The sequence below is a fragment of the Gobio gobio genome, assembly GCF_949357685.1.
Source record: "Gobio gobio genome assembly, chromosome: 1".
Taxonomy (NCBI): Eukaryota; Metazoa; Chordata; class Actinopteri; order Cypriniformes; family Gobionidae; genus Gobio; species Gobio gobio.
Genome location: NC_137097.1, coordinates 12,364,580 through 12,387,289, shown reverse-complemented (window position 1 = coordinate 12,387,289; position 22,710 = coordinate 12,364,580). Strand labels below are relative to the sequence as shown.

The following is a 22,710-nucleotide window of genomic DNA, read 5'->3' as shown; positions in this document are numbered from 1 at the left end:
GAGGATAAGACTGAGATTATTTTTATTTGGAAATAAGGGGTGTGTGGATGATGATTGCCTGGGGTTGTTCCCTGGGAAAAAACTGTCTAGCGTAAGAAACCTTGGTGTCATTTTTGACTCTGAGCTGAAATTTGAGCAGCAAATCAACGCTGTCGTTAAGAATAGCTTCTTTTATCTTAGACTAATATCTAAATTGAAATCTATCCTTACTTTTAATGATATGGAGAAGGTTGTTCATGCCTTTGTGTCATCACATTTGGATTATTGTAATGTGTTGTATCTGGGTGTGAGTCAGGCTTCCCTCTCCCGTTTGCAGCTTGTTCAGAATTCAGCTGCCAGACTTTTAACTGGCACTAAGAAGAGAGAGAGCATATTACTCCAGTTTTAATGAAACTCCATTGGTTACCCATACGATATAGAATTCAGTACAAAGCGCTGTTGTATGTTTTAAAGTCTCTGCATGGTCTAGCCCCTGAGTATGTTACTGATTTAATCAGCCGCTGTCAATCCAGCAGGTCTATGCGCTCAAATGATCAGTTGCTTCTTGCGGTTCCACGAACATGTTTAAAATGTAAAGGTGACCAGGCTTTCTCTGTTGCAGCTCCTAGGCTTTGGAATAACCTTCCTCTGTCTGTAAAAACCTGTCCTTCATTGGGTGTTTTTCAGAGTGCGCTTAAAACTTATTTGTTTTCCTTAGCATTTGATAATGGTTCATAAATTGTGTGTTATATGTTTGTATTGTTTTTGTGGGTTTTTTTTTACTTTTTCTTTTATAACTCCTGTACAGCACTTTGGTTCCACTTGTGGTGTTGAAAGTGCTTTATAAATAAATAAAGTTGAAGTTGAAGTTGAAAAGGCCAAACTGTGCCGACGTCAACTCAAATACTTGAGAAAGATTAATTACTGATCCCTTCATTAGGGGACCATGGACCCCACCGGTCCCCTCTTCCTTCGAAGAGGACCGGGCCTATCTGTCCCTGCGGGAGTTAGGGTTAGGGTTAGGTAATAGGCACATTTGTGAACTTGAGCCCCCCCCAGTTGAGCCCCCCCCCAGTAACTCTGCCCGCTTTGGTCCTAGGGGGCGGAGACTTCGCCTGTATACTAATTTGACCACGCCAAGTCGATTGGGTGTGGTCCCATCCCTCTAGCTACTCCCCTTTTTGCGTTATGGAGTTGAGCCCCCCCCCCTCTAACTCCGCCCCTTTGGTCCTAGGGGTCGGAGACTTCGTCTGTATACTAATTTGGCCACGCCCAGTCGATTGGACGTGGTCCCACCGCTCTAGCTCCTCCCCTTTTTGAGTTATGGTGTTGAGCCCCCCCCAGTAACTCTGCCCGCTTTGGTCCTAGGGGGCGGAGACTTCGCCTGTATACTAATTTGACCACGCCCAGTCGATTGGGTGTGGTCCCATCCCTCTAGCTACTCCCCTTTTTGCGTTATGGAGTTGAGCCCCCCCCCTCTAACTCCGCCCCTTTGGTCCTAGGGGTCGGAGACTTCGTCTGTATACTAATTTGGCCACGCCCAGTCGATTGGACGTGGTCCCACCGCTCTAGCTCCTCCCCTTTTTGAGTTATGGTGTTGAGCCCCCCTCTAACCCCGCCCCCTTTGGTCCTAGGGGGCGGAGACTTCGCCGGTATACTAATTTGGCCACGCCCAGTCGATTGGGTGTGGTCCCATCCCTCTAGCTACTCCCCTTTTTGCGTTATGGAGTTGAGCCCCCCCCCCTCTAACTCCGCCCCTTTGGTCCTAGGGGTCGGAGACTTCGTCTGTATACTAATTTGGCCACGCCCAGTCGATTGGACGTGGTCCCACCGCTCTTCCCCTTTTTGAGTTATGGTGTTGAGCCCCCCATATATATATGTAGGACGTGGGTGGACCTTAGGTGGGTGGGACTTGTGTTTGACTTGGGTGGGACTTATGTGGGTGGGACTTGTGTTTGACTTGGATGGGACTTAGGTGGGTGGGACTTGTGTTTGACTTGGGTGGGACTTAGGTGGGTGGGACTTGTGTTTGACTTGGGTGGGACTTAGGTGGGACTTGTGTTTGACTTGGGTGGGACTTAGGCGGGTGGGACTTGTGTTTGACTTGGGTGGGACTTAGGCGGGTGGGACTTGGGTGGGACTTGTGTTTGACTTGGGTTGGACTTAGGTGGGTGGGACTTGTGTTTGACTTGGGTTGGACTTAGGTGGGTGGGACTTGTGTTTGACTTGGGTGGGACTTGTGTTTAGGGTTGTGGTTAGGGTTAGGGTTAGGGTGGGGTTAGGGGTACAGCTCCCCTAGCCTAGAACTGGTCCGGGTCCAAGGGGAGTCTGAGGAAAGGCACGGCTCGTGCTCTTTTGACCCAACCGTCGTCCCCTCTCGGGACTACCATTACTAGGTTCCGGGCCCCTCAAACAAAAACCCCTCCCCCCCGGGGGAAATGCTAGACCGGGCCTGGCCCCACACTTCCCCAAACTCTAGAACTAAACCCCCACACGCCCGCACCCTACCCCATGAAAATAAAAACCATCATGCCCTCCTCCAGACCGACTTTAGCAAAAAACATTGGTGGGTGAAGAGCCTCTATCACTAAGAATGTGACGAGCAGAACTGACCCAGACTTGGTATATACACACACACACAATATCTCGATGAACCAGAGCTTTAGCCCGTAGGCACGGGAATCAGCAAGTCCCCCTGACGGGTAGGTTCAGAATCCTTACTATGGCTCCCTCCCCACCAAACCCAACGCTCGGCTAGGCCGAAATGGAGCTGGAAGCCAGCTCCCGGCTCCAGCCGTCGTTCAGGCCGGGAGGCAGACCGAGGAGATAAATCTGCACCCCTGGTCCATCAGGGCTGTGATGGCTAAGATTAGGCAATAATCGGTGCGAGGGTCGACCCCGACCCATGTCATTGTTACCAGTGTTCGATGGTTAAATCCCTGCAGTTGGTTGTTAAACCATTACTCCCGTTCCTCTCCCACCAAGCCCAACGTTCCGCCGGGCCGGAAAGGAAACAGAGCAGATAAACCCGAGCCCCTGATCCATCATGGCTGTGATAGTTAGAATAAGGCTAGGATCAACGTAAGGACCGATCTGACCCATATTATCGATACCAGGGCTCGATGGTTAGATCCAGATGAGAAGAGAGCTAAGATACCTCCCTACAGGAGGTTGTTAAACAATTACTCCCGTTCCTCTCCCACCAAACCCAACGTTCCGCCAGGCCGGAAAGGAAACAGATAAACCAGAACCAATGATCCATCATGACTGTGATAGTTAGAGTAAGGCTAGGATCCACGTAAGGACCGATCTCCCCCATGTCACCACTCCCTCCGGGCTGTGACCTTTAAAATTTGGGGAAAGTGAACGCAAGGGCAAATACCACTCCTATCACCAGCCGCCACGGCCAAAATACCAGCGAAGAATAAACGCAGGAACAAATACCCATGCATCTCAAATCCCTCCGGGTTGTGAGGGTAGTTTTTAGGAAAAGGATGGGCGCAGAGAGCGACCCCAATGCATCCCACAAATCCATCAGTGGTTGTGAGGGGTAGGATTAAGGGAAGGATGAGTGTAGGGACAGATCCCCATGCATCTCACAAATCCATCAGGGCTGTGACGGGTAGGGTTAGGTATAAACCACTGATGCATCAGGACTGTGACGGTTAAGTTTAGGTATAAGCTACTGATCCATCAGGACTGTGACGGTTAAGTTTAGGTATAAGCCACTGATCCATCAGGACTGTGACGGTTAAGTTTAGGCAGGAATGGGTGTGGGGATAGATCCCAACCCAAGCCATTAACCCATCAGGGCTGTGACGGTTAGGGTTAGGTATAAACCACTGATCCATCAGGACTGTGACGGTTAAGTTTAGGTATAAGCCACTGATCCATCAGGACTGTGACGGTTAAGTTTAGGCAGGAATGGGTGTGGGGATAGATCTCAACCCATGCCACTGACTCATCAGGGCTGTGACAGGTAAGTTTTAAGGAAAGCAAATGATATGTCCAAACCACAACAAGTAGTAATAAGGAACGAAATGTCGATGGTCAACCTGAACTTGTGACAAGTAGATACTCTAGAAAAGCTTTTTCAAAGTAAAAATTTTTTCTCGAGGTAAAAAATTAACCAGTCAGTAATCATCCCCTAATCCCCCAAACGAAATGGTGAGGGAAATATTCCAGACACTGTCATCAGTAGTGTTCCAGAGCCTCATCGGGTGTTTCGGCACCTTACACACCAGACACCCTTCTCTCTGGCGGCCCTGATCAGCCCAAGACCAGTGTCCCTTAGCCAATCGCTAAAACGCAGTAAACTGAACCGGCAAAACCAATTGTTGCGCTTCGGTAAAAATTATTATTATTATTATACGCTTCTTTTTACTGTTTCATTTTCCTAAGGTTCAGTCAAAGTTACACAGTACAGATCGAACCCCACTACAACCCCTTTGCAGTAGCCCATTTTTCAGTATGTAGGCATGTTGATGCAAGTGTGCTGGTGCTTGAGTGGTGCTAATCAACCATAGAAGATTGGGCTCCAATTAAGGCCTGTTAGCCCCAGGCCACCGCCCCAGCAAAACCAATGGTTGCAATTCGGTCCAAAGTGTACTATAGGCTTGGTTCTCTAGGGTTGTCAACGTTACACAGTACCACTCGTACCCCACTACAACCCCTTCCCCAACAACACATTTTTTTCAGTGTGTAAGCATGTTGGTGCACGTGCTGATGCTTGGGCGGTGCTCATCACCGATAGAAGACTGGGCTCCAATTAAGGCCTGTTAGCCCCAGGCCACCGTCCCTGCGTGCTGTCCAAGTCGACAAATCCATCTAACCCTAACCCTAACCCTAACCTCGTTACAGAATTTAAGACTATATACCCAAACCCACATTTTCACGGATCATTCGGAGCCCAAACACCTATCCACCTGGGTCGAATGTGTCATTTTTATAGCTTAATCTCTATCCAATCAACTTGTAATCTGGGCGAACATCCAAAGTTCTCACTCCTTCGTTTTGATCCACGGTAAATTTTCGAAATTTCCCGGGAACGCAATATCCCCGAAAAATCAACCGACTCTTAGTGAAAACCAAAGTTTTCCCCTATCTTTCAGACCTGCAGGATCATTACCCGCTGGGCAAAAACCGAATTCTCATCGATATTCCATGCTTTCACCCAATTGATCCCTTTCATCTTAACCTACCACCTCATCTATGGTAAGTTTCCTCGAAATTTCGTGGGAATACCATCTGTCCTATCCCCGAAAAATCACCCAAACTCTAGTGAAAACCGAGGTTCTCTCTCTTTCAGACCTGCCAGATCATTGGATCATTATTTCAGGCTCCCAGAACCCTTTACTGGCTGGGCAAGCCCAGATTATCCAATTTTGAAGCCAAAAACTCTACCACTCCCCATTTTCTGCTGGAAATCTACCAACATTCAGTAGGAGCGAACTTGGCAAAAATCTGGATTACGGAGATTCAGCAAAGAGTATGGATTTTAGGATAATCATTCTACCCTTTCCTCAATCATCATGCTCTCCATTTTTTATTTTTTATTTTTGCATATTTTTTATTTCTGCATATTTTTTAAAATAAATTTTACTTGAATATTTATACCATTGACTGAAACACATAATTCAGTTATTCTCAAATTATATTCATTTGTTATTTTTATTCGTTTATTTTTAACTTTTTATTATTTCCATTCTTTACTGAATATAATGATCCAAAAACCACAACCAAGGAATCTTCCAACAATTTCCCATCCCAACCTATTCCCACCAAAAAATTCTAACTAAACCAAATCCCATCCCCCTAAGCCCACCCCTACACACCCTGGTGCTCATAGGCTCCTTAACCAATGCGGCAGCATGGCCTGCGCCGTGTCAGGGGTCCAGTGGATTTTGTCCACTTCCGTCTGGAAGCTACTTTCCGGCAGCTGGGGCACACTGCACCCCGTCCCCATAATCAATTCATTAATCAACCTGAGGTTGTTCTTCTGCCACTCTGGCAGGCTTCTGTCGTAATTGAGCACCGGGATCCTGATGCTCGCATTCGGAAAAGCCCTAGTTGCTGCTTCCTGCAGCCTCTCTATCGCCTGCTTTAGGTTAGACCGATCCCCTTGTCTCCTATTATTCAGGCCAAACGAAAGGAACAGGTGCCTAACCACTGGGGAAACCGGGGTCCTATGCTTAACCAGGGTATAGGCCTGAGCCCAATTTGCCCCCGGGAAAGAGTCCACCTTGATGTCTCCGTTGTCCACCACCTGCATCCTACTTAAGTTTGAGTCCCCAATCAGGAGAATTTTCCTGACCGAGGCCAACTCCCAATTACGTCTGCTGGACTCAGCAGGACTCTCATCTAGCTCCAGCGCCTCCAAACTGAGTTCCTCTAACTGTTCTAGCTCTTCTAAATCCACCAGCTCCTCTGGCCCTTCCTCCAAGAGCTCATCCCCTCCTTCCAGTGGGTCCGGCAGCCCCTGCTCTGGCTGTACCAGCTCTCCTTCCTGAGCTCGCTCCATCCCCTCCTGCTCCTCCTGTTCCCTACCCGGAGGCTCCATCTCTCTCCTCCAAGGGACCGGCATCTTCCGCCTGGGGAGCGGCACCGGCCTCGCCTCTGAGGTCGTCGCCTCGACCACATGGTCCCCCTGCTCCTATACCCTCATCTTCACCGGCGGCCCCATCGCCTCTGTCGTCACAGGGCCAGGTGCCTCTCCCTGTGCCTCCCTCAGATCCTCCCTGGGGCTCTGCGCCCTCTCTGCTGTCGCAGCCACCCCGGGAGGCCCTGACCTAATCTCTTCCACCTGGGTCGTGGCCAAGTCTATTGTGCGATTCCTCAAGCCCTTTATATTTCTGCGACCCCACCTGATCGCCACTTTCCAGGCCTCCTCCAAGTGCTCACGGGCCACCCCTTGCAGGTCCAACCTGGTCCCACCTAGGGCCTGTTCATAATGTCCCGATAAAATTTGGACACCCGTATGCAGCCAGTTTTTGGCATTCCCGTAAATGAGCCAGTTCGTGTCTACTGATGGCAATGCTGGTCTAACCCCATCGGCAACCTGCCTGGCCAACCTGTCCATGTGGGCCGGCTGGCGGTTATGCTGCTCCAGCTCCCTTACTCCCAACTCATAGTGGTATGCCTTCAGGAATTTGAAGAACACCCTAATTGATCTTTTGAATTCCTCATCCGTGGCCATCCTGACTAACACAAAGTACATCCTGAATTAGAAATTGCCCTTGAATTAGAAAAAAACTTCTCGCACTACCAACAAAGCTTAACCCTTTCAGCACAAAATAGTGTTTCATAAACAGTATGATATAATAATCTTAATGGTGACCCTTTCAGCACAAAATAGTGTTTCATAAACAGTATGATATAATAATCTTAATGGTATTTAATTTTAAATAATGCTATCAAGTGTGCCAAAACAATAGGCACTTACAAACAAAAAAGTAGGCACTTACACAGACGTTTTATATTTTTAATCCCATGTTTTGTCAGGAGATAGACATGGCACTTCACCATCTGAAGCTCAGAGTTGGAGGACCTGGCGTGTTAGGGGAAATCGATCCAAGATCCGAACCCCGAAGGAGTCGGAAATGGTTATGCACTCTCCACCCAACCGCTGACCACTAAAGATGGCTATGTATTCTGCCCGTCACCCAACAAATAAATTGAATTAAAAAATACAAAAACTGTCTGAGAAAGCCAACACGATCCTGTGAGAAAGTCAACATTGGCCCGAACACACTTTCAAAACATTAAATAAAATTATGCCCGGGTTGGGATGATGAGGGCTACATCAACGAGGGTTATTACCACACTGAGGGTTAGGTTTAGAGTAGCATTTCGGCGAGGGACTAGCATCCTTGATGTCCACTGAAGATTCCTGAGTGACCAAAGTCTGTTTTGACTAAGGTAAATATTTTTCTTGGGCTCTGCAAACATCACACACATTTATGATGGCGGCCATTTTAGCTCATTCTACCTGTATTTGCAACGTTTCGACATGGTTGTGCCTTCTTCAGGCGCAGGCAATGACTGAATGATTTTTTTCTGAAGCCACACGGTCTTATATACCCTGTGTGGGCGGGACTTCTCGCACTACCAACAAAGCTTAACCCTTTCAGAACAAAATAGTGTTTCATAAACAGTATGATATAATAATCTTAATGGTAACCCTTTCAGCACAAAATAGTGTTTCATAAAGAGTATGATATAATAATCTTAATGGTATTTAATTTGAAATAATGCTATCAAGTGTGCCAAAACAATAGGCACTTACAAACAAAAAAGTAGGCACTTACACAGACGTTTTATATTTTTAATCCCATGTTTTGTCAGGAGATAGACATGGCACTTCACCATCTGAAGCTCAGAGTTGGAGGACCTGGCGTGTTAGGGGAAATCGATCCAAGATCCGAACCCCGAAGGAGTCGGAAATGGTTATGCACTCTCCACCCAACCGCTGACCACTAAAGACGGCTATGTGTTCTGCCCGTCACCCAACAAATACACTGAATTAAAAAATACAAAAACTGCCTGAGAAAGCCAACACGATCCCGTGAGAAAGCCAACATTGGCCCGAACACACTTTCAAAACACTAAATAAAATTATGCCCGGGTTGGGATTGTGAGGGCTACATCAACGAGGGTTCCCTGCAAACATGCCCCTGCGGGGCCTACGCTGGCTTTTTGCGGGCACAGTGGGCTAGGGCCAGCCCACACCCAACCTAAAATGGCCCAGTACAGGCTTGCCCAGGCGAGGCCCACAGCTTTGGGTCCAACGCGGGCAATCTGTAAGCACCCCGCTCTAGCGGACTGCCCACATTAAGCCCATGGTGGCCCAGTGTGGGCCAGCCCGTTCGGGCCCAGAACAACTTTTGTACCTTTGGTCCCATGCAGGTTTTGTGTAGGCTGCCCACTTCGTTTAAAAAAAAAAAAAAAAAAAAAGATTTTAATGTGAAAAGACCTTCCATTATATCTGCACAGAAGGAATTAAAAAATAATAATAATTATATATATATTATTTGCATTGTGTCTAATGATCCCTTAAACTCATGAACAAATCTTACTTTAAAAAGCCTATTATTTTTTACTTTGATATGATGTTTGTAATAGGGTCCAAAATTAAAAATCTGGCTGGCTCTTTTTTTAATTGTATTTTTTATTCCCAACCTAGTTAATTTTGAATATTGCATATCATGAATAAAATCATAAGCTTTTAGTTTATTTGTGGAGCGCTCTGCGTCACTTTGCTTGGAACTATTTTTTTGCTGAAGAACACCATATATCACTGCGCACTTGAGTCACTTGCCGCCTTGCCACCAACGGTCGGTATCGGATCTTCCTTCATCTGACTGGATTTCTCCTGACTCTGAGGTGAGTTTTAATTGTAGGTTGTATTATCTTTGGCATTTAACAGTAAATATTTTCCATAGTGTGTTTTGATGTGATTGTATTTCAGTTATTTTTTTTGTTAATCCATACCATTAAGTTAGCTATGTTGTTGTCGAGCGACAACGGAGTGACGTATTACGTTGCTAACTTAGCTTAAACTATACTTAGCTCAGATAAATATAGGATACATATTGGTTAGTCCTTTTCACCCCGTTTCCCCTGTTCTGTATGTTATACGTCGGGTTGCCACAGTAAACTGCTAAAGTCTGACAAAAAAAAGTTTGTTATAAAGCTAACGGCTGTGCTCGTAGCAAGCGCCCAGCAAGTGCAGAGGAGAAAGACTGCGAGAAATGTATACGAATGTGTGGGATATCCCGTTTTTTTTTTGTGGACAATAAAAATGTCTCCACGATCTGCTTTTGAAGAAATATAGTAACGTATCAGTTCAGTTCTGGCGCCTGCGTCTCATACAGGATTCACATCTGTTAAAGCAGCGGTAGAGTAACGTTAACAGTCCGGGACACTGCAATTCACAAATGTTCATTATTTGCATGTGCTAAGGGTTACTAAACCCTAAAATATATCACTTATAAATGAATAAATTCTAAATTAATAGTAGTTATTAAGATCAATGTGGTCTGGAATTGGTAAAATATGCCTGGAAAAAAAAATATGATCAGAAAATTGACGTGCCTAATAAAATCAAAAAATCAAATCAAATCAAATCAAATCACTTTATTGTCACACAGCCATGTACACAAGTGCAACAGCAGGTGAAATTCTTGGTGCAGTTCCGAGCAACATAGTAGTCACGACATGACCTGTACAACATTTAGAGCAGCATCAGATTACACTGATGCGCCCACAATTACTCACAGCACAGTAAACTCTACAATAAACAATAAATAATTTACACAATGTGAGTGTGGTTCTCACAGCTTTAACCAATATACACATACTTACAATATACATATACTTTAAACAATATACTTTAAACAATATACACACTAAAACATACATTAAACAATATACATTACGCTATAATAATAATAATATACAATGTACAGTATACATTATTATTCACAGTAGAGATCCAATGTACAATAGGTGCTATATGATAAATAATAAATTATAATAAATGTGTATATAATGTGTGTGTATCTACAGTGGGTTGTGCTTAGTGATATTCTGTTCAGTGTGTGTTATGATCCTGATGGATCAAGAGTTCAGGAGTCTAATTGCTTGTGGGAAGAAGCTGTTCTGGAGTCGGCTGGTGCGTGTTCTGATGCTGCGGTACCGTCTGCCTGATGGCAGCAGTGAGAGCAGCCCATGGTTCGGGTGGCTAGAGTCTCTGATGATCCTCTGAGCTCTCTTCACACACCGCCTGGCATAAATGTCCTGGAGGGAGGGAAGCTCACCCCCGATGATGCAGCTGGCCATGCGCACTACCCTTTGCAGGGCTTTGCGGCTGCGGGCGGTACTGTTGCCGTACCAGGTGGTGATGCAGCCAGTCAGCAGGCTCTCTGTAGTGCTGGTGTAGAACCGTGTGAGGATGTGGCGGCTCATTCCAAACCTCCTCAGTCGTTGCAGGAAGAAAAGGCGCTGATGAGCCTTCTTCACAACGGCCTCGGTGTGGACGGACCATGAGAGTTCCTCTGTGATGTGGACACCGAGGAACTTGAAGCTGCTGACTCTCTCCACCGGTGCTCCATCGATGGTGATGGGGCGGTGTTCTCTCTCATTCCTCCTGAAGTCGACCACCAGCTCCTTGGTCTTGCTGACGTTGAGGGAGAGTTTGTGCTCCTGACACCACCGTGTCAGAGTGTGCACCTCCTCTCTGTAGGCCGTTTCATCATTGTCAGTGATGAGACCTACCACCGTCGTATCGTCAGCAAACTTGATGATGGTGTTGGAGCTGTGGGTTGCCACACAGTCATGTGTGTACAAGGAGTGGGCTGAGAACACAGCCCTGAGGGGCTCCAGTGTTGAGAGTCAGTGGTGAGGAGATGTTACTGCCCATTCTGACCACCTGGCGTCTGTTTGACAGGAAGTCCAGGATCCAGCTGCATAACAAGCTGTTTAAGCCTAGAGCCCGGAGTTTCCCGTCAAGTATGGAGGGCACAATGGTGTTGAATGCTGAGCTGTAGTCTACAAACAGCATTCTCACATATGTGTTCCTCTTTTCCAGGTGGGAGAGAGCAGTGTGTATTGTAGATGAAATGGCATCATCAGTGGAGCGGTTTGTGTGGTATGCAAACTGCAGTGGGTCCAGTGAGGGAGGGAGAACAGAGCAGATGTGGTTTCTGATTAGTCTCTCAAAGCATTTGCTGATGATGGGGGTCAGAGCAACAGGACGCAGATGGTTTTTGACTGCTTCGGTACAGGCACAATGGTGGACGTTTTAAAGCATGTGGGGACCACAGACAGGGAGAGGGACAGGTTAAAGATGTCCGTGAAAACTCCAGCCAGTTGGTTTGCGCACGCTCTGATGACGTGGCACGGAATGCCGCCTGGACCCGCGGCTTTACGGATGTTCACCCGCCGGAAGGATCGGGTTACATCCGCTACAGATACGGAGAATGAACTAACCTCTGCATCTTCAGCCACGAGCTCTCTCTCCGCGAGGGCGGTGTTAGTTCCCTCAAAGAGAGCATAGAAGGTGTTGAGCTCGTCCGGGAGAGAGGCAGCGGTGTTCACGGTGGAGTTTGTGTTCCCTTTATAGTCCGTGATGGTGTTAATTCCCCTCCACATGCTTCGAGAGTCGGTGGTGTTGAACTGTCCTTCAATCTTGTCCCTGTACTGCCGTTTTGCTGCTCTGATGGTTTTCCGGAGGGCATAACTTGCTTGTTTATGCTCCTCCGCATTACCGGAGTTAAAAGTGAAGGTCCGCGCATTGAGTGCCGCGCGAACATCCCCATTTAGCCACGGCTTCTGATCCCCAATCCGCTATACCTTCCACTATAAACGAGTCTCTGTGCGTCCTTTGAAGGCAGCGTCGGCCGCGCACTTCAAAGTACACGGCCTTCAAAGGATGCAGCCCCTGAATTGGGACACAGCTGATGTTTCTCCGTCGCTCTGCATATGTCATCTCCCTTATCGCTCTGATTGGTTTTAGGTCTATCCAATTGCGTCGAGTGGTATTTGAGCGACGCCCCTTTGGAAATGATTTGTCTATGAAGCTTTGCCAGACCATAGCTCAGTTACTACTGAGAATGGTCTGGTTTTAACCAGGCTAGTTAGTTAGGCTGTATTTAGGCTACATTTAAATGAGATCTATTGACTGATAGGTATAGACAGTGACAGATAGGACAGATATAGTGACACATTGATATGTTAGATAGTGACAGATAGCACAGCATAAGTGAGATATGGAATTATATAGATTCATAGGTGATATATATATAGATATATTCATAGAATAGATAAAAATGTAGGCTCCACATAAGAGATGCCGTACATTTTTTATAGCTGAACAAGTAGTAATTTACAAACAGCATGGCAATAACAGAACATTTTTGTATTACAAAATACAGATCAGGTGCTTGAAAGTACAGTAGAAAAATATATCAGATGCCGTACATCTGTGGTGTGGGAGCATTTCCATTGGAAACAACAAATAAAGTGAGATGTGTGTATTGTTATAGGCAGCTGGCCTTGATGCACCATTTGAGGAGCACTCATCCTGGCGTTTTGGAGGGTGTAGACTTAGAGGACAACAAGTGTCCCATGTGAGAGTGTCCCCCTTCAACAGCAGAGCAAATAATATTTTTATAAAATAATATAAAAATGTTATGTAACATATGTGACACATTGTGGCTTAATTTATTTTAATAATGTTCATTTTTTTTATGACCACAAAAAAAAAACAATAGTTAATCACAATGAGGAGGCTACAGGTTAAAAAACCAAGACCATGTAGTTGTCAGACAGATGTTAAAAAAAAATTTTTTTCACATGGATCATTGTCAAGGTATTTAAGATCAACACCGCTAGATGGCGCCGTAGAGACGGGTGTCAGATTGATTCGAAGCTTCGAAAAAATATGGCACATTTGCTTCAACTGCTTCTGTGCTTCACGAAGCCTCGGCCTGCCCATCACTACGTACGGGAACTGAGCAAATCACAGAAGAAAAAACAAGATTAAATAAACAAACAGTGCATGTAAACTAGGCACAACTAGAAGAAGAAAGTCTTTTGGGCAGTAGTGAAACAGACTGTAACCAAGACACACTGACAGAGAAGCAAAGAAAGAGAGAAGCATTAGTAGGGTAGAAAATCAATGCAGGTGTGTGTGAGGAGAGCTTGGAGCACTAATTAGAATGAGGTGCAGCTGTGATGGCAGAGTGAGGGGACCTGACAACTTAAGACACACACACACACACACACACACACACACACACACACACACACACACACACACACACACACACACACACACACACACACACACACACACACACACGACAGAAAAGCTGATGATCAAAGCAGAGTCCTGACTAGGGTTGGGTATCGGTTGGGTTTTATCCGATACCAGTACCTACTCGGTATTTTTTAAACGGTTCCGGTGCTTAAACGGTTCTTGAACCGGTACTTAAGAAAATGAAACCACACACTTTCTCAAAAAATAATACCCTTTTATTTGCAGGGCCAAACTGGACACAATATTAACTTAAATCTTTAAACAAGTAACATGGTAATAATAATAAATAAACCAATATAAAATTAAAATTCACATTTATATAATATCAAATAAAACAATATTGTATCAAACAAAATAATAATACTGGAGATTAAAACCAGGGTAATCTAATCTCCATTTTCTCTTCCTAATGACCTGAACTGAACAGTGCAACAACTTAAATATTAGAATAGAAACAAATAAAAGTATAAAACAGGATATTCACAACAGTATTGCACATTTAAAGAAGCTTTTGTGACTGGTGGTGATGACACTTTACATCAGTTTTTAACAATTCTTCTGCAGGAATATCACCATATTGGCCTTCTCTGGCAATATACGGCATCTTTCCTGACTTATAGCATGCCCAGCACAGGAGAAAACCCTCTCAGAGGGGGTTGATGAGGCCTGCACACACAAGTACGCCTCTGATAGGACAGACAAATTAGGGAGGGTATCCCTCTTACCCCCCCACCAGGCCACAGGGTCTTGTCCAGATGGGATAGCTGGCAGGCCTTTGTAGATCTCGATCTCTTTCTGGACCTGCTCTGTGATGGAGAGGGCACTGCTTGTGGTCTGAGTTGTATGAAGTTCTCGGTCTTCATCCTCAAACAACTGCTCCAAGGCTGACATCTTGTACATACAAACAAGTTCAGTATAGAACAAAAAACAACTCATTCATTGTAAACTAGATAGACAGTATATGGTTGAACTTACACATCTGCCTGCTTGGTCTTCCTCCTCACCTGCCTCAGTCTGATGAGGGTCCTCCTCTATTGGAAGCTGTAGACACAGAGTGCCCATAAAACAGCAATACTTAATCACAGAAACTGTAACATGGGCATGGACACAGTGCATATGAAAAAAGTTGAGCAATCAGTACACTGTCTCTGACAAACATGCAGTAAAATACCTGAGCTGCCGTGGCATTGTCAATCACTGCTTTCTCAAGCCTATCCCAAGCTTCTGCAACACCAGCTTCCAACCTGCCTTTAAAGCGAGGGTCCATCAATGTGGCCTCCTGAAGGAAGTTCTGAATGTCTTGATCCTGTAATGAAAACATGGTTTAGTGTCTAATAGTGAAAATGGTGTAGTTCTTCTTTTTTTGTGAACATATATATTGGCTGCACATGGATAGTACCTGGTATCTTTTTTTGAGATCTCCCCAGACCTTCTCTTTTATAGCAGCCACAAAGACATTGTCATCATCAGAGGTTGAATAGTGTGCCTCCAGCTTTGTGAGGATCGGAATGATTTGGCTGCATGTGGGGGACTTGTCACTTGACACGCAGAGGGTTGAGGTGTATAAGACTTTCATGCATTTCATGAATTCCTCTGCCTTCTCAAAATCACTCTCTGAAAGCCTTTCTAGTCTGTGGAAAACAAACAAAAACGTTAAATACAAAAGGTAAAATTATATTGCTGCAAGTGAAGTGACCCTCTTGTCCATCACCTCACCTGTCCCTCTCCATTGGCCTCCTTAACCTTTGATCGAGGCAAGCTGCCTGGATTGCAGGGAACTGCTCCACAAACCGCTCCACCATGAGGTATAGAGAATTCCAGCGAGTCCTCACATCCAGGATAACATTGTGCTCTGGCAAATCTAAAGCACAGACATTTGAATTACAATAAACAATTGCTTATATTTAAAAGTATTACTTTAAGATGTATTTATAATGAATTATATATATGCTATTTACTGAGGAGTCGCTGCTTCTCTCTCAGAACAGTTTTGCTCATGGTGGAGCGCTTCAGCCACACCACCAATGCGCGAATCTTTGCACACCACCGAGTCACAGCTTGGATGCCGTACACCTTCTGTGCTGCCAGGTTGAGTGTGTGGGCAAAGCACCCAACTTTTAAAAATTTCAAGTTTCTCAGGGCAACATCCATGTTGTATGCGTTGTCTACTGTGGCAGCTATGACTTTTCCAGTCAGCTTGAACTCCTCAAGAATGCTGTGGATTTCCTGTGCCACCACTGGCCCTGTCTGGGACTCATAAACTGCTTCAGTGCTCAGCACTTTCTGCTGGATGCTGCCTTTGTAAATGTAATGGACAGTCACTGTTAGATAGTGGTCCTGTGCCACGCTTGTCCATCCATCGCAAGTAATTGCAATTTTGCTGACATACGCCAGCTCCTGGATGACATTATGTTTTATAACAGAATACCACGCGGGTATGTACGTGTTGGACATGTCATCCCTGGATGGTGGTTGGTATCTGTGATTTAGGGCAGTGCACATCTCCCTTTATAAAAAAAAATAAATATGATGTCTATTAGTCTTGCACATAGAATGTCTTCATGGTACAGAGGTGGTATTCACATGCATCAAGGGAATTCTATTTTGATATAGCCCACATTTTTACCTGAACGATGGCGATTCCACCGTGGAAAATGGATGAAGCCCCATCACCACAAATTTGGTGACTGCCCTGTGGATTTCCTGCACCTTCTCTTTGGTTAGTGCAGCCTTCTTAGCCATGATGAAAGGAGTCACTGTTGTAACTTAAAAGCCAGAAATAAAGATATTACTATCAAAATTGTTTATAACATGCACGGTACACCTAACTCTTCAGGTAGCCTATTCTGCTCAACAGCTCATAACAATTCTCCTGATTAAATACAAATTTGCGCCGTTTAATACTGATGTAAAACACTTAAGATCAACATTTTGTCTTTGCATATTATGACTTTTACTTTAAGCAGAGAAATATCTTACAATGAGCACGCAGAAATATTTAACATGCACAGTATAGCCTCGTATAGAGAAGTGTTGAACTTTGTTAAAACATTTTGCACACGTTGTCACAAACGCTGTTGATGGCAACGGTGTTTGCTATGCTAGCCTTTTTGATATGCAAGATTTGCAGTTAGCATTAAATTACTAGACTTACCCGAAGAGGAACGGCTGCTGTTATCATCATCTGTGGTGTCCACCACCACACTGGCAGGGCTGGGACTCTCTTCAATTTGTCCAGCGGTGAGGCCAACACTAGCTGCTGCTGTTGACGTGCTTGACTCTGCGTCTCTTAGTTTGTCAAACACGGTGCATTGTTCGGCTTTTAAATACACTCCATGTCTCGCCATGTGTTTCATTAAATTTGAAGTGTTACCTCCCTTGCATGCTATTGCTTTAAGGCATTTGTTGCATGTCGCAGAGTCTGCATTAACACAGGTAAAATGCAGCCAAACCTTGGAGCGTTTTGTCTTCGGCATCTTCATTAATCCTCTCGCTATCAGTCAACAAGTGTGCCGAGTAGCGGCACTGACATGACGTCACACAAGTGGAACACCAGGGGGCGGTAAAAAAAAAAAAAAGTCAGGCACCGAAATCAGGCACCGAAATTTTTGTTCTTATTCGGTCTCGTTACTACCGTTTACGTCAGAACCGGTTCCCTATTGGCACCGCGTTTCGGTACCCAACCCTAGTCCTGACAGTGTCGTTCCAAACCCATCAGACCTTCTTCACCTTCGTTTATCTTCAAAACACAAATTATGATATTTTTGATGAAATCCGAGAGCTCACTGACCTCTCCATAGGAAGCAAATCAATTAATTCATTTCCTAGAAAGGAAGTAAAGACTTAAGTAAAACGGTCCATGTGACTGCAGTGTTTCAACCTTCATGTTATGAAGTGACGAGAATACTTTTCGTGTGCAAACAAATAAACAAAAATAATGACTTTATTCGACAATGTCTTCTCTTCTCTGTCACTCAAAAATGATTGATATTTTATATTACATATTTATTATTTAATAATATATTTATCAGTGAGAATATCTAGATCTATATATCTAGATATTTAGATGTAGAATCTTATAGTCTACATCTAAAAATCATCAGTTATCATTAGTACACTTATTTTCAGGTATTTTTAGACTCAAATGAACTTTATATGTATTAATATATTATATAAATAATGTATTTATTTTCCCCTAAACAATACAGTTTTAACTTTTAGACAAAGTCTCTCAGTCTTTATTAGTTTCCTAATATTTTCAACACATCATTGAACAATATGTATGTCACCAATGCATTCAACTCTGAATTTCTGTCATCTCTTGTATTATTTGTATGTGTGCACTTCTGTGAATGGAGACTCAGCAGTGAACGGGACTTTTATTTTGGTGTGGTGGTGTGACGTCATAAGTCTGCGCTCCTGCATGTGATTCTGCTGAAGAAAGGTTTGTGTTTTAAGTGTTTAAATCTATAGAAACCATCTGCAAAGTTTTACAAGCAACGCAGATCGAATTATTTATTATGACATGTAACATTGCATTGCTTTATCTAACACTTATTAACATCGTGTGAGTAAAGTAACAGTGAAAAACAGAAGGAGCGTCTCATTTCTATATTGTAAATCAGTTCATCATATAAACATGAGTTCAGTCTCTGACGAGTAGAGATGAGAGAAAATAAAGAAATATATAGTGTCTGTGTTATTTGTTTTCTCTTATTAGTTTGTAGTGCTAGTGTTGAGTGTTACTGATACTGAACAAGAGCTGATTGAGACACTCAGAGATTTAGTTTGGATTCATTTTTCTTTCTGTTAATTATTCTCGTCTTAAATAGGACAAACACACAGAAAAACTCCTGGAGAAGCGACTGAGATCCACGTGACACTATTATTATAAAGATGGAGTTTATTAAAGAGGAGAGTGAAGACCTGAGGATTGAAAATGTATTCATTTTGAAACATGAAGAAACTGAAGAACAAACAGAGAAAGAGGAGAAAGAAGACGTGAAGATTGAAGAAACATTGAGAGTGAAACATGAAGAAACTGAGGAACAAACAGAGAAAGAGGAGAGTGAAGACATGAAGATTGAAGAAACATTGAGAGTGAAACATGAAGAAACTGAGGAACACTCAGAGAAAGAGGAGAGTGAAGAGGTGAAGATTGAAGAAACATTGAGAGTGAAACATGAAGAAACTGAAGAACAAACAGAGAAAGAGGAGAAAGAAGACGTGAAGATTGAAGAAACATTGAGAGTGAAACATGAAGAAACTGAGGAACACTCAGGTTGGTTTCATTCTCAAAGCTGAACTCACTCATTTGATATTTTCAAGTCTACACGCTCTCAGATCCGCTCATAACAAGCAAAGCTTATAGTCGAAGTAAATAAGAGATTTTTTGTGCTGTTAGATTCATTGGTTTGTAGAGGGATTTTCTGTCGAACTGCAGGCGATTTGATTTCGCCCTGTAGCTCAGGTTGGAAACCTGAAAATATTGCTATCCTGCTTCTGTCAAAAATTTGCAGGGACCAATCACAAATCGGCTTATCCACCTGGCGCGCTATTGGTGGGTTTAACACAATGACGGATAGAGAAGCCACGGATTGTCGGTGGGCGGGGATGGAGAGACCTATGAGCCCTCTCGATCTCAAAATGCGAGTCAGGTGTAAGGTCCAGCCATTTCTGTAGCATCTGCATAAGAAACTGTGCGACGTCTCAGAGCCTTCGGCTTCAGGGAGGCCGACGATTCTTAGGTTTTTGCATCTCTTGTGATTCTCCAGGTTGTGTACTTTGGCTCTAAGTGAAGACAATTCTTTTTCCAAAGACGCAATTTTGTTATCGTGAGAGAGCATGCCATCCTCAGCAGCGGAGATTCAGCATTCGGCCACCGTTAAACGCGTCTCATTTGACGACACTCTGCCAGACAAATTAGAAAGGGCTTCCTGTATTGATGTTACTGAAGTAGGAATATTGTCCAAACGACTGTCAGTCGCACTTAACCCTCTAGGCACCACGGGTTAAAAGGGTTAATCTGCCGTCAATTCTGCCTAGACTGGCTCCCAGCGAGCAGATTTCAGTCAACATAACTTCAGGCTGGTCTGATGAAGTCTCTTCCGTCTCGATGTGCTTTTTCTTTACAATTCTGGTAGGCCAGGAGGATGAGAAAAGTGGGAAATCTGTACGTATCTTTAGTCTCGGACATTGTTTGTTGCTGTTGGGACAGTATACTTCAAAAATGAATCGAGATAAAAGGAAGAGATGGAACTGGCGTGGAGCTAACAAGCTAAGTGGCCGTCTTCAGCGAGGTCACGTGACTCCAGCGAGTCAGCCAGTCTTTGTTTCGTCACGAGCCACTTGTGCTATTTGTGTGACTAAATCTGCCATGATCAAACTTTCAGTGATGAATTTGAACAAATGCAACACGGATCTTAACTGTTTGCTGAATAAATGCACTTTTGCAACCTGTGACAATTCAATCTGGAAAATGAACAATTTTAATTATTGGAAATAATATTAGGAGTTTCGCCGTTTTATCTCTTGAAGTTCCTAGAGGTTTTACCAGTTTTCATGATGTGATCAGTTGAAAATGATATCGCCACTGAGACGTTCTAAAACGCTTAACATGAAAATGTGAAAAAGCTTAACGTGGCTTAATTAACAAAGACAGTGTTATTAACAAACCAAACTTAGTGAACACCATACTAATAAGCCATACTATGTACAGAAAAGCAGATGAGCCCTGAATATGAACACGACACGTTTAATTAAGCATTTTCCTCCCATAATGAAAACGCTTAACGCGGCTTAATGTACACAGTGACATTAAAAGACCAAACTTAGTAAACATTATACTGATAAAGCATACTATACAGAAACATTGGTTTGTGCAGAATTTGATCTTTTAATATCACTTAGTGGGCTACATTAAGTGACGTTAAGTTTTTTATTCATAACAATATTTTTTCTTTGCTTTACGAATTTGCAGGGCAATCTGAATCTGTGGTTTGTCTCATCGGCAAACGAACTGTGTTGCATTAAAATCTAATGTGAATACAGATTACAAAGCGTTCACCAAAGCCATGTGTTTTGTATTGATTTACCATCTAATGTGATTATCATAGTTGGTGAAATGAAGTCGGTGTGTCACCTACAGGCCTTTTGGGTGAAGTGTAGGTTGGTAGAGAACATGCAAAATGCCATAACTACATTACCCTTTTTGATAGTATAATCGTGATTATGATTTTGAGCAAAGTAATCGTGATTATCAGTTTAACCATTATCATGCAGCCCTGATTTGGACTGGAAAAAAGAAAAGAAAAGCATTTTTTGCAGTGTGCTTTTACCTGTGATGATCTAAATAGAGTACTCATTAATTTAAATAAGAATAGAGTTAATTTATCTCAAGCTACTCTACTGTCAGCTCAAGCTTTTGTCAGATCAGACACCCCTTCATTAATGGGATAGATCGTTCGTCCATGATTTTGGAGCTAAACCGGATTGAACATCCAAGCAATAAACATGCCGCATACGATTAATTGGGATTCCAATATTAGGAATGGATGGTTGAACTTTATTTTTATTGATGATCAAGCTCATGCGTGAAAGACATTTGCGCGTTTCTTCGTTTCATTTCACTGTGGATTCGTTTGTAATAAAGACTAATGTGGATTTGCAGACAGAATGAGATTAAAAATGTGCTGTGCCTTTTGGATCCAACAGGAATGATGCAACACACTTATGTGTAGGGGTGGGAATATTAAGGCACTTAATGATTCGATCCGATTCTGGGAGTAACGATCCGATTCCCAAAACGATTCTTAACATACATTTTTGGTAACTAATTATCCTGCTGTGCAAATATATTAACTTTAGATTTCTTTCAATACTTTTATTTTATTAACAAAGTTATATTCAAGATTAACAAGCTCTGAATGAAACATAGTAAGCTGTACAATTGCAAAGAACAATCATTAAGAATGAAAAATTGTCACACTTAGTTGTAAATTGAGAACTGTTTAGTTTCTTTAGAACATTTTTACAAAAAATGTCTTTAAAAGCAAAAAAAGAGTTTACTTTGGTTAGAGCCACAAAAAAATCTTTAAAACATAGGCTAATGCAGAAGAAAAAGCGCTCGCTGAGAAGCCAGATTTAGTGCGTGCGCATAACATCTCACATGGGAAAACTTTCCGAGCTGCAACAGTCATGTTAGAGACATACCGAATCACTCACCAAAACAAAGTCTTTGTTCAGAATTTCCCATTCGTTTGAAACATTGTGCAGTAGTTCAGCAATATTCGAAAAGTAATTCCAAAAATTATGCCAGGGATGTTGGTAGGTTTATGTCCCGGCCACCGCAAGGAATTATTAATGGCAAGGAAAGCGCTATATAGCCTACTTGAGCACCACTTCGTTATTTTGGCTCAGAATTTCGTTCTATAGTATAATTTTCAAATGACTGTGAATGTGATATTACTGAAGAAAGCCTGGAAACAGATATACAAACATTCACTCTGATATGCTGAAAACTGCTACGTTAATGTTTCTTTGTGCATGGTGTCGAATAACGTAAATGTCATTACAATCTTACAAAAAAAAAATTTAATCGTTAACAGTCAGAAAATATTGCTGTATTGACTCCAAGATTAGCTGTTTATCTTACCTCGGCTCGCGTTCAAGCTGCTCGGTTTCTGTGGACAATAAATCCCGCCTCCTTCGATTTGATAGGATATCTCAAACATTTTGACAATGACGAGCGCTTTTACACCATTGAGACTGATCAGGCTAGATTAGAGTTTTTCCCCTCAAGTGGGCCGTTGCAGGCCATTCATTGCCTGGGCTGACGGAAGGATATAGACTAGGCTACGTAAATTTACTGTTATTCATTCTTCATACAGGTGGTGGTCATATAATTAGAATAT

General features: G+C 43.3%; 1 protein-coding gene across 1 annotated transcript; it reads right to left on the bottom strand.

The window, feature by feature from the left end:
• Positions 1-13,995: 13,995 nt before the first annotated feature.
• Positions 13,996-17,284, bottom strand: LOC307124093 (E3 SUMO-protein ligase ZBED1-like). Its single transcript, XM_079813104.1, has 8 exons — positions 16,953-17,284; positions 16,425-16,563; positions 15,757-16,304; positions 15,515-15,659; positions 15,198-15,429; positions 14,970-15,104; positions 14,774-14,839; positions 13,996-14,689 (listed from the first exon to the last, which is right to left on the bottom strand). The coding sequence occupies exons 1-8, from the start codon at positions 17,278-17,280 to the stop codon at positions 14,345-14,347; spliced, it is 1,938 nt and encodes a 645-aa protein (XP_079669230.1). The 5' UTR covers positions 17,281-17,284; the 3' UTR covers positions 13,996-14,344.
• Positions 17,285-22,710: the final 5,426 nt, after the last annotated feature.

Bases quoted from the DNA above. Each gene is read 5' to 3' on its own strand.
- LOC307124093 (XM_079813104.1), bottom strand. From the start codon at position 17,280: ATGAAGATGCCGAAGACAAAACGCTCCAAGGTTTGGCTGCATTTTACC. The intron at 16,564-16,952 runs GTAAGTCTAGTA...CTGGCTTTTAAG, and splicing joins CAGCAGCCGTTCCTCTTCGG to TTACAACAGTGACTCCTTTC. The intron at 15,430-15,514 runs GTGAGGTGATGG...TGTTTTCCACAG, and splicing joins AGGCCAATGGAGAGGGACAG to ACTAGAAAGGCTTTCAGAGA.